Source organism: Trachemys scripta, chromosome 1 (genome assembly GCF_013100865.1).
Source record: "Trachemys scripta elegans isolate TJP31775 chromosome 1, CAS_Tse_1.0, whole genome shotgun sequence".
NCBI lineage: Eukaryota > Metazoa > Chordata > Testudines > Emydidae > Trachemys > Trachemys scripta.
Genome location: NC_048298.1, coordinates 279718491 through 279736781, shown reverse-complemented (window position 1 = coordinate 279736781; position 18291 = coordinate 279718491). Strand labels below are relative to the sequence as shown.

Here is an 18291-nt window from a genome sequence, read left to right as displayed (position 1 = left end):
GGTGCTTTCTCTTCTGGAGTATTTGCTGGAAATTAAAGGATTTAATGTCTTCAAGTGTGAATCAGGTTTGGTAGTTTATTTAATAAGATCATAGAATCATCGAAGATTAGGGTTGGAAGAGACCTCAGGAAGTCATCTAGTCCAAGATGCAGAGAAGGACCTGATCTTCATTTGAATCAGTGGTTGGATTACACAAATGAATGTTTATGATATTCACCTGGGTGCTCCTAGGAGCTGGGGAGAAAGCTTCCAGGTGCTCCTACCCAAGAAGGGAAAGTAACAGTTTGAACTAGTCTCTAGGGTGCCCCTGACTTTGACTTGGAGAGCTCCAGTAGGACAGGGAGAAAGCAGTCAGATGCAGTGGGGCTATGATATCTTTCATAGAGCTATGATGTATATTTTTCTAATGATACTTAATGTGTCATTCATCTTGGTATCAATGTGTCTGGATGGATTCCTGATAATGAAAAGAATCAGGGTGCAGTATAATTCCAGAGACTTCACTTTTAAATTGCAACAGCTACTATGGCTAAAAGTGAAATTATATTAGCATTGTATTTGGAAATTCTCAAACAAATAATGAATAAAAGAAAGTAAACTATTAAGGAACTGATTTCACTAATATGGTGAAGAGGGATGAAGAAAAGAACACTCAGACTCATCCATGATTAATTTGTTTTTCCTTTGCTGGCTTTACTTCCTTCAGACCACCACCTATACGGTATTGTACTAAATACAGAGAAGGGTCTGAGTCAGAGTCTGCATATGGATCTAAACTTTTTTCAACATTTGAAGATGGTTTGATTTGGAGTTTTGGCCTAGATCCATCTTTAATTAAACACGAATCATTTCCCATATGTGTCAATTGATGGAGCTATTACCTTAGCTATTGAAGTATCTCATACATGCTAAACTACCTTTTAAAAAAGGTAAACATTACAGCACTTTACAAAAGTCTACACAAATTTTAAAAAAAGAAAATGAATATGTAGACCCGTTCAGTTTCATTTGTCTCATTGTGTTTAGATATTTAAAAGAAGTCTCTGATTTAGATAACTTTAACTTAGCTGTCAATGAGCAACAGCTGAAAAATGTCTAGTAAATTTTTGTCAAAATCCAGAAACTTTGTTTAACAAGCATGGCAAATACTTAATAGGCACCCTTACAAGTGACAGTACCTCTGCTGTACCAGTTCAACTCCATAATTTTCTTAGAGTGAAAAGTTCTGCATGGCTAAACAATGAAAAGATGAATAAGGATAAACTGTAAGTAATTTAAAACTTCCTTAGCTGATTTAAGATTGTCCACTGATGCATATTGAGAGCAATGCCTTTGAATTTGAATATATAACTTTATACAGTAGGTTTTGGAAGTCTAGTTATCTAGATTACCACAGTACATAAGATGACATTTGCTGTAATTACAGAGTATACTGGATCACTGGTACCAAATGTCACTTCCTTGTCACATTTCTTTTTACCAAGCAGAAAATGTCCTTGCTCCCCTTGAAAAAGGAGCTCACATGAACCAAATACCTATTCATATTGGCAAGATTTTTCAGAAATGACTAGTGATTTGGGGTTTTCAACTTGACAGATCTTAAAAAGGCCTAATTTTTTCAAAGGATGAGCGCTCAGCTGTTTATGAAAAATTCAGGCCCATATAAGGATGTCTCCAGGTGGCCACACAAAATCACTAGTTACTCTTAGAAATATTTGCTTCTCTTTCTTCTAGATCTTCTATGCCAAACTAGATATGTAGGTACATTTCTTCTATGTTGGTGCACAGAGGAAGAGCTTACACCTGAACATCCTTAAGTATCTAAGGGTTTTGCCATCTCAGAATCTTCAGATGACACTTCAACAGCAATGAACATACAACAGGAACAGTCAAACAGGAAATATGTAAAGTTACCTAGACAACCTGGAATGATCCAGTGATCTTTTGTAAAGTTATAGCTCTATCTCGCTCTTAAAAAAATAGCCTGTGCTAAGCTTGATTGGAAAGGTTCTGGATACACAAAACACAAAGAAGTTAACAAGACTTATTGTTCCTCCATCTGTCTAGAACAGTCCCAAAACAGTATTGATGTATAAGGATAGCATTTTACAGCCATCTAAAGTATCCTTCTGTCTCAGCTGAAGCCTGCACATCCGTTCTGCAGTATTTGGCAGAAATGTTCACTAAACCTCATGTGACAGCCTTACAGATTTCTAAGAAAGGATGCCTTTGCATTCATTATCCAGTTCTAAGTTATTGCCCAGGTTGAAAGGGCTGGAAGGTATCTGACCCTTCTTCCTAACTCCTCATTCAAAATTCTCCTAGAAGGTTCACTACCCTCCTTTGACTATCCAACTATGTCATCTTTTTTGCAACTATTTTAGACTATAAATTCTCAGGGCAGGGATTATTTGTATCTTGTACAGTCCCAACAGCGGTGTCAGTTCTAAACAAAACATCATCATTAATAAAAAAGGTATCCTTGGGGTTGATCTTTTTTCCATTCATTCAAAGTTGACTTGCAGGATTATTGCTGAGTTCCCTATGGAACAAAGAACATGTCTGAACTCTGCTGTCCTTTTCAGGCAGAGCCAAAGAACTTTTGACATATCATCAGTGTAGTCTGGATTGCTGGGGTTCTTTTGGTTAGCACACAGGTTGAGCATAACTACTGCTTAGCTCAAATAAATGGAATTTGTGCATTTTGGTCTCAAAAGTGGCATAACTGAGAATGACCCATCTTGCAGAAATCTTATAAAATTTCCCCCTACAAATCAGAGCCTGCACTTCCTCAATTCTTTTGGCCAGACAAAGAGCCTCTGGTGCGCCTCCTGACTGCCATTTTATTTGTACTGTGAAGTGCCTAGCATACTTCAGGGAATTATAATAAATTATGGATATTGTTCTTCTAAGCTCCCAATAGGCTTTTCTGGCCTGCTCCCCATAACCGTTTCTTGAAGATGTTGTTTCAGGACTCAGTTCCTCTGGCAGCTTCTCCCCTGGATGCTAGTTGCTGCTGAATTGAAACCTTACATACGTTTGGATGCACAATGACATCTGTTGCATAAAGTCCTCAAAGTAAATTATGGAAGAGGTATGTATAGTATGTTGTATTTGCTGTAGCTTATGATTTACGTTAATTAGAGTGTTTTAATATTTACATAGATTGATGTGAACTTATAATTAATGTAGTTGCTAATGAATAAAAAGCAAATAAAAAAGCAGTATTGAACTGTAGTGGATAACCCCCCACCCCAATTACTTTAGGACAATGTCATGACAAAAATCTAGTGAAAAGGTTTTAGAGGTTTAAGGTGCTATGACACTCCCAGAATAAGCTTCTCTTCATAGGAACATAATGTTTCAGACCACTGCAATAACAGAGCCAGGGGAAAAAAAATCTAAATTGAGAGACATGCTTCGAGCAGCATATACAAAAAATCATCACTAATTTTGACCATAAAAATGGGCAGATTTTGAAGTGAAAACAAGCGTGTGCCACTTTGGTAGAAGACAATCCATTCAGTGAAAGAACAGAATAGATTGGAGAAACAAAAATTTATCTGAGAGGTCAGCTTTAGGGCACTATGCACCACAGTGCTTCCTTTACAAGATTAGGTTTCTGGAACTAAAATTATCAATGAAACCTTATGAGAGATTTTTTGAGAGAAGCCCAGCCTTTCCAGTGGATGTACCATAGGGACTGCAGAAGAAGCAGAGAAGGAAGAGCAAAGTAGCTTGCTGCAGAACCTGAGAATCTTTAAAGGACAGCTCCTCAGCTGGAAGAACTATCTGTTCAGACCAGAGAAAACATGTAATTAATAATTACAAGTACATAAAAAGAAAAGTTAAAATAGAAATCTTTAATGGAGATGCCATCTTTCAGTTATATTGTAAAATATTTAGTCAGGTGTCCTTAGAAACAACACTGAGCTGATACTGGACATTTGGGGGAATTTAAAGTATAAAAGGGCATTCATGGAAAGAGCACAACTTGGGTATCATCGTAGTGAACGGGCTTAGAACTGCAATTACTAGAGTAACCAGTGACAGCATGTACATATTCACTTGTCCTGGTAAATAAAGCATTTGATATTTTTGAAAGCGTGTGTGTAAGATAGGTTCAGATGCTTATTACTGTGCAGTCTTAAGAACAAGTTGCACATGCCAAGTCAAAATTTTGCAAGACAAGACCATTGCAATATGCTGTAAAACAAGTTGTTGAATAATAATCTGTTTAGGTAAAGTGTTGTTTCCTATGGAACTTTTGGAATTTGCAGTCTGAAACAAGATGACATTACCTGTATTTGTGAAAATTATGAGATAGCCATTGGCTTTAGTTAGCTATGGATCAATATCCAGCCCCAACCCCCCCAAATCTTTTTCTTCAGTTATCAGTGGTACAAATCCACAACATTATGACAAATGCCATGGTTTACCCACCCCATTTATGGTTACGTGAGGACATTTTAGATTTGCTGGAGTTTAACTGCAGGTAGTGCCCAAATGAAAAATCTCAAAATACCCATTCCAGGGTATGAGGCTTCACTAGAGAGTATTTAGTACTCAGGCTGTATTATAACCTAATATATTCCAGATATTATGGAGTTTTATGCTATCTAGATGACAGATCCTTATTACAGAGGTAAAGAGGGAAGTTTATTTATGGAACTAGACACCTGTGCTGAAACAATAAATGACAGGTTTCAATTACATATGGAAAAGAAAAAAATGTCTTTTTCCAAATTAGTTTTATTATTCAGAGTCATATGATTGACACAGAATGCTTACAAACTCTTCTAGAAAAAAATGAAGTTGTGTCCAAACTTATTGCACCTAAGAATTTCAGAATTTATATTCTTTTTAGTTCTATTTAATTATTCTGGATAGTTACTAACTAGTTATCTACAGTAATAAACCCACTGATAGCTGCTAAAAAGAAAAAAGATAGTACAGTAAAAACTATGTTATCTGGCACTTTACCAACCGGAAAGTTCTATAAACCAGCATTTCTGATCTTCAATGAAAGTCCAGTTTATAGTCTGGTTGGTGTGGGGCCGGCAGGCACCTGGCTCTGCATGGCTCCCTGGAAGCAATGACATGTTCCTGCTGCTCCTAGGCAAAGGGACAGCCATGAGGGATTCATAGTGCGGCGGGTGTGTGTGTGTGTGTGTGTGTGTGTGTGTGTGTGTGTGTGTGTGTGTGTGTGTGTGTGTGCATGCAGGGTTGGGGCATGGAGTGTGTGTGTTTGCCCCGAGGGAGTTTGAGTGTTGACGGGGGCTCGGGGCAAGGGGTTGGGGCACGGGAGCGGGTGTAGGGTGCCAGATCTGGGCAGATCCCCACAAGTGGCAACCTGTCCTCCGCACGCTTCCCCCAACCTGCCCCGAGCACTGACCCTGCAGCTCCCATTGGCCGGGAACCAATTTTAAACTACACAGGGAAATCTGACATCTGAGGATTTTGCTCCAATGAACTAAGGAAAACTATTTTGGAACTATAGTTACTTTCCACCGAGAGAGGGAGCGGGGTTAAAGAAGTAAAACAGACTGAGAAGGAAGCAACTGCAGGTCCACAGCATCAAAAGAAAGAAGCTCTCAAAATAGATGTTAGTATGTTTTGCTAAGGTTTTTTTTTTTTAATCCTTGTGATATGTTATTTCTGTGAGAGTTAATATACTTCTTGTGACATAGTCCATTTTATTTTTAGATGGTGATTTGGCCTGTATAAATAGTATAAAGCAAATGCCATTTATATATTATCTACATCGACTAGCTCAAGCACTAAGCTGAGACACCAGGCCAAAATACACAGGTGCCCCAAGCCACAACATGGTTACCCCACTAGCCACTGTGGCTGAAGAGTTTGGTCAACTAGTGGTTGAACTCTAAGCTTTATTTAATGATGCCCCTCACTCTGCCACGTACCAAGGTCAATCCATTAATGCTTGGTCACCCCTTCACTGTCCTCCAGTGAATCAATTTATTCTAGTCCCACAGAGTTCTCTCCTGAGACTGCAGAAGGGAACCCTCCCAGCTCACATCCAGGGCACCCCAAAAAAGGAAGCAGTGGTCTGAAGAGCAGGGAGGCAGCCCAAGCAACTATGGTAGGCACCTGCCTACCATTCCAGCCGAGGACTATTATATAGGGGATCTGAATAAACCCACCTCATCAGATAAAAAGAGACTGCTGCCACTCTAGAGTCCTACTGCTGGAATGGTTGGGACTCACCCATCGCCAGTGACCCCTATTTCAGAAATGGAAGACCAGGACCACCCGCCTCCTTCTCCCTCACCCCTCTAGGGAACTGTATACCTTAGCAGTGGATGCTGTCTTTGGCTGAGCTAATATTGACACTAAAGCTGCCTGCAGATTTAGGAAGACCTCCCTGAGGTTTTATACTCTGGTAAAATAATTGTCCAAATGAGCAATCACAAATGCAAAAAGGATATATAAAAAAACCTCAGATTATACCAAAGTTGATGATACTTAGCCAATAAATATTCCTACTTGCCCGGGATGAATGAATGGGCGGGTGAATTTCCAAAGCTATATTCATAATTCTTTTTGACTGCACTGTGTTTAAAGGGAGTTCATTCTAGGTATGTTTCTGAAATGCATATTAAATATAGCACATTCATTATGGGTGAATCTGTTAATTCTCATTTGCAGGGACAAACAACCGAAGTGCTATATTCCAGCACTAGCACTTAATAGGGTCCACCTTGTATTAAACTCAAAATAAGCCACTGACTTTTACAGGACAGTGATATAATCCTTGGCATCTATTCAGATTTCCAGGCTGTATCCAGGGCACATTGCTAATTAATGCAAGATCAAGAAGCTGCTGATACGTTTGCTTTCAGTTTAGAATTACTGGCATATGATACCTCTACCACAGGTATAGATTCTAGACTATAAAAAAGGCAAGATGGTACCAAAAGGCCTATAGCACTTTAACTTCCAAAGAATAGCTAAAACAGTAAAAAAAAAAAAAAAAAAAAAAAGCTCTGGTGTGCAATTTGAGCTTCTGCATGGGGGGTGGGAGGGAAAGTGAACCTTTATATTTTTATTAAAATGTTTGGTCAGAATAACTGCTTCAGCAGCTTTAGTTACAGAAATGAGCTCTGATTTTAGCATGATATCAGGAACACATCTGCCTGGAAATTCTGATACATTCTTTTTGGTAACAGTTAGTGGTTAAAAGAAAAAAGTTATAATAACCAAATCCATTGCTCCCAAAAGCCAAACAGGATTGAAATGAGTGGATTCAGCAGAATGTGCAGCACACTTGGTGGCGATGTTCAGCTCAGATACAGAACTACTGAATGCACAGTGTGAGAAAAGTCAACAAGCCTGAAATGTGTTGCTTGCTACTCCAACAGGCAATCCTTCAAAGTGGGCTCAGATTTTTGTTTTCCTGCTCCTAATCTGATAACAGACAATGTAAGATGACAACATTTTAAAACCAGAATTTCTTTCAAGAACTCAAGTGCGAAAGTGACTACAGGAGAAACATAAAACTGAAGATTAAAGACTGAGTATCAAGTGTTCTCTCCTGCCAAAATATTAAATCCTAGTATCAAACTCAGTCATGGGCTACATCCTACCTGCTTAATGTACTTATCAGACTCCTATGTCAGACTAAAATTCAGCAGAATTTAAAGCTTTCATGTTTAAAAAAACAAAACAAAAAAATAACTCTCATGTCTTCAAAAACCCTCCCGATTGGGAAATGATACTATGCTCTTTGACAGAGTCTTCAGAACTGGCTGAAAAAAATAGCAATATTGAACATATCCATTATTGGACACAGGTATATACAAATTAAACTTCAAATAAAAGTATGTGAACAGTAGCAATTTTGTAATTGATTCTCAACATGTTACTTCAACAATGTTATAAACAATACCTATATTTTGCATGTTCACTATATTCTTTTCTGTAATAACTATTTAAGAAAACCAAAAACATTTAACAAATCAGGCAGAGTAATTAGTTCCTCATAAGCACTAATGACATCTCCATTAGTAATTATTTTTTAAACCATTTGTTCACCAAAAAGTGACAAACATTTTACCAACTCAAAAGTGGTCAAAGCAAATTTTGACAAATTTTGTTGAAAAATTTACTTCCAGATGGATACTAAGTATGCAAACTTCATTTTGAGAGGACTAGTTTTCAGTAACTGAATACAGGAAAGTCTGGCCTTCTCGGCCTTAGCAACAACACAACTAACATACCATTATTTTGTAGGTTATCTAACATACAGGTCACACATTAGAAACAAAGGCCCTGATCCTGATCTTAACTTTATGCATGTGAGTAGTCCCACTAAGTTCAATGAGACTATTCATGTATGGAATTTAAGTGGTTATAGGATCAGGGCCAAAATTCGGAACAGTATTCGATCATAAGGTCTTCTGTGAAATGGTTTGTTAATTTGCTCTCATCATGCTAATACAACACCACTTATGTTACCATATTAATACCCAGTACTGTATGATACTCCCTGCTGACACTTTGCAACTCCAGCGGCAGTTCTACTTATCAAGAAAAATTACAAATGAAAAGAAATGGAGTAAATACCAATGAATCTCTAATTCAACATTATAAATATTTGGCAGTGGTTAAAATATGTGCCCCTATAGTCCACTTCTACTAACACAGCTCATAATCCATCTGAGGCCGGGGCAGAAACTAATAGTTTCTAGGGTTATTTAAATGCTACATCTGCAAACAAAACTAAAATTAAAAAACTTAGCAAAGGCTAGACTAGCTCAGCAAAGTACCCTGAAAAGATAGCTTAGGGATGCAACATTAACAACAAGGTCCCAATACTTTATTTCACTATTCAAATTATATAGAAAACCAGGACTATCATAGCAGTCTTCAGAAGACACAGATCAACAGGATAAGCTGAGATAAGAACATGCAATTTATGAATATGGTTTATTACCATGGTTACAAGCTTTCAGAACAGGCCTCTGATTGGTTGGGCTGAGATTTTGCAGTATATCTGTAAAAGCAAGAGAAGAAAAGAAACATAATACAATCATCCATTAACTTTCAGAGGTGTAACCATATTGCCAAGTAGATTTTTTTCCCTTCAGGTTAAATATTTCTGGGAGCAAAGCAGTAAAGTATCTGACTCAATGGAGAATGTTATGACTTTTTCTTCCGATTTAATTATGCGACTATACACCCAAAAGAGATAAGGCACATATGTTTCTATAGAAGAGTCTTGTCATAACAATCAGGCTATGTTAAGTTCAGTACATTGATTTGCAAAGTGGTACTGACATCAGCCAACTGGAATGAGCATCTCTGTGAATTTGTCATTGCAAGGAGAGGATTACGCATGCTGCTGGGACTTTAAGGAATTCTAGCCTGCAGCACACTGCACTCATGATACATTTTTTAAGCAAAAATGTCTTTCTATGTCATAATTCCTTAGAAAGTAACATTAACAGGTATAATATTCACCTTTAGGCCTTGGTGTCCGTTTTCTCCGGTCTCGGAAAGCAGCACCTGACTGCAAGGCCTCCAGCAGGCTATCCATCACTCCTGTCTCATCACCCTCTGTGAAAAGAAATGGAGGGAATTCCATCAGACCCTCAGCAATGTTACCACAGCAATGTCAAAGCATACATGAGAGTGAAAAAAAAAGCCTTGTGCCATTACTAAAATTAGCAATTTCAAACTTAGACAAACCTTTAACTTGCCCATAAATCAGCTCTCTCATAATGAAATCAGTTTCATTAGTGTCTGTACTGCTGTTCAGTAAAGTGGACAAAACTTTATTTGATTCACTTCACACCACTGCTTTCTGTAGTGAGATTCAATACTACCTTCAAATGGAATATGGTTCTATTTATGTGTCTCTCTCTGAACCCCATAGAAAACCACAACACATTGTGAATCAGACATTTCACTTGCAGAAAGTGGTTACTTTTAGGGAATCAGCTCCTAGCATAAAATCAACAAGTTGTTTAGAACACATTTGTTACTGAAATTCTGTTGTCTGAGCTGATAGCAAAATTTTTATTTCCCTGTATACTTTTGAGAGCCTGTCCCCCCCCGAAAAAGATTAATCACATTAGACAAAAATGATCATTTGAGTCACTGTTCTATAAAATCAAGCGAAACTCATTTTTCTGCATGAAGCCAATAGAATAACATTGGACTAGAGTGACCATGGACTACAATGAACATGTTCATAGCTAATGTAGAAACCAGCTTCACGCTCTCGCTTAATAAATGGTGTCCATATTAAATAATTTACCAAATTTAGAGTATTTCTACCTAACATATTAGACACAAAAACAATGTTCCATGAGATAAGTATACATGTTACCATAAATGAGGTTACTCATTATTTGTGTACATGTATTTATACCAACAGTACCATGAATACACTTGCTTCTATTATCAAATAAATTCATGATTAGAGCAATTTTTACCTTTCGTGTCAAGTTTACATCAGAGCAAACCAACTGGTCTATAGAGCTGTCAAGTTAATGACTGAAAGCCATCTGCACCAACCTCCACTTTACTTGGAAACCTCTAGGAATGAGTGAGTTTGCCCTGGAATAGCTAGATGACACTAACATAGACATTCAAATATGAGAGGCACATCTTGCCCATGAGAAGGCAGTATTTCACCAAATCCAGAAGGCTGGATTAGCAGTGAAAATGGAGAAGCATAAAGTACAGAAATGGCAGAGGTATCTTACTTGACACACCAAGTTGGAAATAGGAATTTCATTCAAGCCATCTAAGATGGAAACTATAAGAAACAGCGCCATGTCTCAAACTAAAAAAATGGGCCAAATCTTTTATTCTTACATTCATATGTTCCAGGGCCAGAAGAGACGACCATCTAATCTGACCTTCTGTATAACCAGGCCATAGAACTTCCCCAAAATAATTCCAAGAGCATATCTTTTAGAAAAAACATCCACTCTTGATTTAAAAATTGTCAGTGATGGAGAATCCACCACAATCTTTGCTAAATTGTTCCAAAGGATAATTAACCCAACTTGTAAAAATATGTGCCTGACTTCTAGTATGAATATGTCTAGCTCCAATGTCTAGCCACTGAATCATGTTATCTCCACTCAGTTTGAGGGGCATGAACAAAAATGCCTGGATCCAAGAGATAAGTTGTTTGGGGCTGCATTCCAGCAAACAGAAGAGAGAAGCCTAAGAACTAAGGAGGACACATGAGTTGGTGGGCTGAGATTTACATATGAAAAATGCAATCTAAAAGCTAGGTATCATCATCATGGTGTCTGGGATCCTAGATTGTAACCTAGCCCAAACTTTAATATCCCCTCTACCCCCAAAAAAATCCTCGAAAACAAACAAAAATACCCCTCTTAAATATAACTTCTCCTGATACAGAGAGAAAATCACTACTTCACTAATTAAAAAAAAAATCATACATTTAAAAATAAAAATAGGAGATATAAAATGTTAGTTTTCCAGCCTCACAGCTAAGTAAAACAGTCACTGCTTCAAGCACAACCATTTAAAATTTAAATCAATTCTTTCACAAATATTCTTGTCACTTAAAAATTCTCTGTGGTACCAACAATAAAAGTAATATTAATATGGGGGCCAAAAATCAATCAGATTAATAATAATTTCTGGGCTATACAATGAATTGCATTTATTTTGCACTACTGGGCCTTTCACCTGCATTTTGTGCATTAAGCAATCTCCTGCAAGACTACTTATAACTTCAAATAGCTGTGCGAGATTAGTTTCCTTTTTCCCCAAATGCGGACATTCCCGCCAAAGTTACACTGGTCTGAAGGACAGGACAGGCACTATTTAGCTGCGGCAGGTTTAATATCCAGTACTACATGTCTCTTTAGGGCTAGAAACAAAGATTTCCATCTCTTCCTTACAATATAGCACTTGCTACAGACCTAAGATACTAGTCCTTAAAATTGTGGAATTATTATTTGTGGGGAGGTTATTTCTACAGCTTTATTGGTTATAATTTTCTTCTTCATCTGCAAGGCTAACAGGTAATAAGGGATCCTATGTTTACAAGCAGAGGGATATGAAGAGAGAAGTACCAACTATTTATAAGACTAGCTAAAACATTTAAAAATAGTATTCCTGTATATGGCATATACAAATGATGGTGAGGAATGGTATATAGGTTTTCTTGACATGCATTTAGGATCACCTGCATAACCCACTAGTGGTTAGATCCATTATAATTAACATGGCAATCCCAAATTCATGACAAATAAAATCTTCTTGCTACAATAAATTCTACCCTTTACCTTCTCTTATGTTCAGACTCCACCTGATTTCATGTGATTTTCTTAGATATTTACTTTTGTGACAAACACATGCTTGATATCAACACAAAGGTGAAGCTCTTGGAAAACTTGAGGCACAACCTTTCAGTTATTTGAGTTACAAAGAAGAGGAAAAAATGTCTTTGTCATTAGCAAAATTTGTAAATGTTGTGCATACTAGAAATTCAAAAGGGGCTGAACAAAAAAAGCATACCCTGAAATTTGTACCATTACTAGTTACTGAGGAATAGTTGTGGGCTCTGTTTTGCCGGGGGGGAGGGGGGGGAAAGAAAAAGAAAAAGATTATGCAACCAAAAAACTGAACTGTGCATTTTTCATCTCAGAATTTCGCATAGTCTAATGAAGCCCTCACCCTTTTCTAATATCATGCACAGACAGAGAAAAACAGATTCTGCCTGTCCATCTTGATCAGGGACCTGGCAGAGACAGGGACTGTTGCTTTCAGGCTCATTTCAATGTAGCTTCTGTCCTTGTCTTTTATGATCTCTCTCTCACCCTCTCGCCCATTTATCTTTTCAAGACCTCTACAGACTTGACACTTACTTCGGAAAGTATTAAAGAGCAGTTTTCAAAAAGATGAACTGCAGCATAATCTACTACACTATACACTTTAAATAACTGAATAGGAATAATGTAATTAACAGGAAAAACAACCTTTTGAAGTGTAATTATTAATGCCATTTGAGGATACTATCCATTTTTCACACTTGCATGCAATATATTGTATTTACAAATTAGGCTACAGATCAAGACTTCAAATTATTAGAAAACTAAACCTCTTGTGTACGTTTTTAAAATGCAACTTTTCTAGTAATTTTTACTTTCGTATGGATATATTCACAAAACTAGGTTAACAATAATTACACATAAATTACGAACAGTTAATTTTCTCCATCCAAAACACAGAGTAAGAGCTAAATTTTCAAATTTCTGAGTCTATAATTAGGAACCAAATTTGTATTTTGGTAGCTATCGTAAGTGCCGATTTAAATGCCTACACATGAATGTAGGCAAGTAAATTAGTATGTAGGTGCCTAAATACAGATTTAAGGACCTACACTTATGCAACCAAATTTGGCAGGAGAGATACAAAGTAAATATGGGTAAAATAAGGACATTTAAAATGTTAAACAGAAATATACCAGAAATATTAGTTCTCCATCAGCAGGAATTGAAGAACATGATTGCTATAAACCCTGTATTACAACATGACCCTTCAGAAACTCATAACTACAGATCATGTATGTAAACTGCTGACCTGAAATTAGCAGATTTTGGATTAACCAATGACTACTCAAATATCAGTGATACAAGATATAAAATAATTCAGCTAAACAGTCTTAATGCACTGGCATACTGTTATCACATACATCATTTTGAATATGTGTCTGAACGTAAAAGTACTATGTTATTATAAGATTACTTGTGGATAGAAATATGACTTTTCACTTTAAAAAAATACTTTCCCACCTTCCCACAAAGAAACAGTAAAAACAACATTGAGTCACATTAAGGATGACAGATGTTCACTTTACCAGACGAATAGTATCTAATAGTGTGGCCCTACATAGAAATATTCTTCCTCATTTAAGGTGTTGCGTCTATATCCGACTATCTTCAAAATCCTGCAAATCTTTCCCAAGAAATGCTAGTCAAACTTCAGAGCAGGAATTCAGGAATAATTTAACACGTACTGTCAGCATTGCCTAATCCAGCTGTGCAGTTAAGAACTTTATCTGAGACCAGGGAGTTAGACTGTCAGTTTCCATTGGGATCTAACTGATGACATGGCAATTAGATAAAGCTCTTTGTTATACTGTAATTAACTGACAGGATTAAACCTCAACCCAGACGATTATGTTAATGAGGCCAACTGAGAACTCTCCAACACCACCTACTCTAAAGAACTCAAAGACCTCCCACATCACAATTTATCCAAGAACTTAAGGATATCATTAAATCCTTCCCCAAACAACTCCAAGAGAAACTCTACAAACACATCCCCCACAAACCCACCCAAGGGACCTTTTACATGTTTCCCAAGATACACAAACAAGGGAACCCAGGCAGACGCACCATATCTGGCCACGACACTCTTGCTGAAGAAATATTGGGACTCACAGAAACCATCCTCAAACCAATTACCGAACAAAGGGCCAGTTTCCTCCAGGACACAACTGACTTCTTCCACAAACTCCACAATATTAACCTCCCTCAGACTACAATCCTTGCCACCATGGATGCCACTTCCTTATACACCAACATCCCTCTCAATGACAACGTAGTTGCCTACCTCAAATATTTACAAGATAATGGACAACTCTCAGATATCCATCCCAAACACATTGCCAGACTCCAATATATCCTCACCCATATCAACTTTACCTTCAACAACAAACACTTTGTCCAAACCATGGGAACAGCCATGGGTACTAGGATGGCTGCCCAATATGACAACCTCTTCACTGGCCACCTTGAAGAAGAATTTCTGGACAAATGCACTACAAAACTAATGATGTGCCTGAGATGCATCAATGATATTTTCATTCTCTGGACAGAGAGCTTAAACTCCCTCACAGATTTCCTTCACAACTTCAACCACCACCACCACCACCATTCATTAAACTCTCTGGAACATTCCCACACTAGCATCAACTTCCTGGACACCACCTTCAGCTTCAACAATAGAATCTCACAGAAAACCTTATACAAAGGTTTATATAGGTACTCACTATACATTTTTAAAGTGATTTATTTTGAAATCCATGCCTCACCACCCTATCTTCCCAGATCCAGTAACCACCTCAAACACTCCAAGAAATCTGTTATCTACACTCACAGAAAGTGCTCAGAGGTAAAAGTCTAAGATATAACACATTTAAAACCACCTTTTCCAAACAAAGACACCTCACCAGAGAAATAGATTGCACACCCCTAGTTATCACCTGCCACCCCACACTGGAATTTATACTGGGTATCATCAAACAGATGCAGCCCATACTCGATGGGGACCCCCATTCCAAAATAAATCTTTCCTGAACTCCCACTTCTGGCCTTCACCCCAACCTCTCCAAGCTCATCATCAGAAGCAAGCTCCCACAGACCAAGATACACCAACTCAGAGCAACACTAGACCCTGCCAGAACAGATGCAAAACCTGCAGACTTATCTCCACTGTTACAATGATCAACACCCTCCCACAACACACCTTTCAAAATCCATTGATCCTACACATGATATCAAAACGTGGTATACCTCATCCAGTGAACTAAATGCCTCAATAAAACGATGAGGGTGAAACCATGTAATCACACTATGCTCTTTAATGAACTAGCATAGGAAAAGACATCTCATCATGTGTGGCGGAACACTTTTCACATTCTATGTCTGACCTATCAGTCCTCATTTACAAAGGAAACCTGCACAACGCTTTCAAAAGATAAGCCTAGGAGCTTAAATTTCATTACTCAGCTAGACACTAAAAATCATGCACTGAACAGAGACACTGGATTTATGGTTTATTGCAATAATCTATAACCCACTAACCCCCTCATTTTCTCTTATGACTGCAGAGGTGTTAATGGATCATTCTACCTTGAATCAAGGGTGCTGGAACAGGGCCATAAGGGTGAGAGACAGGTGGAGGGACGGAGAGGGGGTGGGATCTTGGGGGAAGAGGCAGCATGGGGGCAGGGCCACAGGGAGAAGACATGGTGCGAGGGCAGAGGTTCAGGGAGAAGGAGCGTGCAGGGGTGGGGCTTGGGGGAGAAGGGGCGGCACAGGGGGCAGGGCCACAGTTCTGTTGCCAGTGGCCCCCCCCACACTTATACGAAGCTTTCGCCACTCCTGCCTTGAATGGTCCCTTAGAATATGTGCTAACTAATTACACTAAACAATCTGCTCCACCTTGCATTTAACTGTGACACTGGGAGTACCTTTCCCAGACCAGAAGAAGAGCTCTGTGTATCTCAAAAGCTTGTCTCTCTCACCAATAGAAGTTGGTCCAATGAAATATATTCTCTCTCTAGGATCAAACCAGGGTGGATTTGATTTAAATCCATGATTCAATGATTAAATCAGGAAGACTCGATTTAATCATGGATTTCTACATAAAAGTACATTCTTGTTGGTTGTTATAACCTTAATACATATTCTTCACAACTCAGAGATAGATGTAGGTTTCATTTTTAGAAGGTACACACTATACATTTTTAAAGTGATTTTATTTTGAAAACTTTTCAGATTAGTTTTACAGCTATATCAGAAAATGAATGATTGTTTGGTTATTTCATTTACCAAAGGTTACTGAAGCTGTTATTTATGAAGTCATTGGGAGGTGAACTATCTCCAATTCAACAGGTCAATCATTAATATTTGGAGGATTTTCTTGCTATACTGTATTAGGAGGAGCTCACCACCAGACAGACATTTAAATAGTTTTATTTAACTATTTCTCACCTCTATATATTATTTAAAAACATGTTTGCTGTTAACAAGCATGTTCTCTCTAGAGACACAAATCCACAGTTTGAAAACTGCAAAACTAAGTGTCTCTGATGGTATCTTGTAGATTGGGGCACTGAGTCCCATTGGGTAGATAGAAAGATTAACCTAAATAATCTATACAGAAGCTCCTGGAACCCCATGAGGTTGAGTCCCTAATCCATGAACTATTGGAACACATTTATAAAACTTTTCTTAAACATTACATGAACATATTGTCTCATACTATACAATTAGAATTTATAATCCCTATTCCATAATGAGATATCTTTGGGCTATAAAGTATTTTAACTAAAACTATCTTTAGATACGTTTTTCCCTCAAAAAACATTTTATCAAAACAATCCAATTTAAATAAAAAAAATCCAATTTTTTTTTTAAAAGAATCATTGATTTTTATCCACTCTGGATCAAACCCTTTAAGATGGTTTCTGAGTATTGAATATAATCTAAATTCCTTTTTTCCTCGTTTGGTGTGTATACTTGTACATTTGAGTTAAACATTTCTGTTGTCATACACACAATGGGGAAAGGGGAAGAGATATCCGTCTGTAAAACAAACCCAAGTTTATTTTCCCTACAGTCTAAGGGAAAAAAAATTCAATGGCATAAAGGAATTGAGAATTTTCAGAAATTGGGATAAGGACTGGTGGTTCTTAAATCTTTCCTGTTAGGCTTAATCAACCAAAGTTCTGTATTTTATCATCATATTTCTTTTGGGGAACTTTACTGGTGATAATACAATGAGATTTTCAGAAGAGAGAAGTTACTTCTCAGTAACTGTTGCCTTTCAAGTGCCTTTCACTCCTACTTAGCACTGACCTACTGAACTGCCTTGAAAAGTCGTGTCCTTTGGGGGTGCATGAGAGATTTTGCACAAGGGTGACATTATTGCTCTACTCTAAATCAGAGAATATGTGTAGAATCAGTCACCTTAGATGTGCTGTCACCACTAATAGGAATTTTGTAAATACATACGGGCAGCAGAAAGATCAAAGGGGAAAACCCTGTATTGCTAATGACCTTGCCCCACTGAAATGGAAGGTGTTTGTGTTGTGAGGACTGATAGGGATGTGGAAATACACATCCTGCAAGCTCAGAACCAATTTTGGGTGGATAGGGAAGGAAGTCACACTTCTACAAGCAAAGTTTAGCTGTGCCCCCTTAGAAGTACAGCTGCCAGGGCATTGCATCCCTTTTTAAAAATACGACAAGTTTAACTATAGAAAAAGTTGCACAAAAAAGGAAAAGATTTTCATTTCCATTATTCACATTATCAAGCAGGGAACCCTAATCTTATTGAGCCAAATCAGAAACCACTCCAGGTACCACTGCTGCTTTCGCAGCCTCTTATCTCCTCCAAGAACAAACTTGCAGCTTTAGCCTTTTGAAGAACTGAATTCTTTTCCTTACTGAACTCTCAGTTTGGTGAGTATCAAAATAAATGTTT

At 37.7% G+C, this 18291-nt stretch overlaps 1 protein-coding gene across 1 annotated transcript in view; it reads right to left on the bottom strand.

Annotated features, from left to right (window-relative positions):
* Positions 1-18291, bottom strand: part of DIAPH3 (diaphanous related formin 3) — a gene marked incomplete in the record, with an annotated part of 517573 nt that overhangs the window by 108761 nt on the left and 390521 nt on the right. The window contains 2 exon segments of the mRNA XM_034758385.1: positions 8957-9016; positions 9484-9579. Of these exon segments, the coding sequence (XP_034614276.1) occupies positions 8957-9016; positions 9484-9579 (156 nt within the window).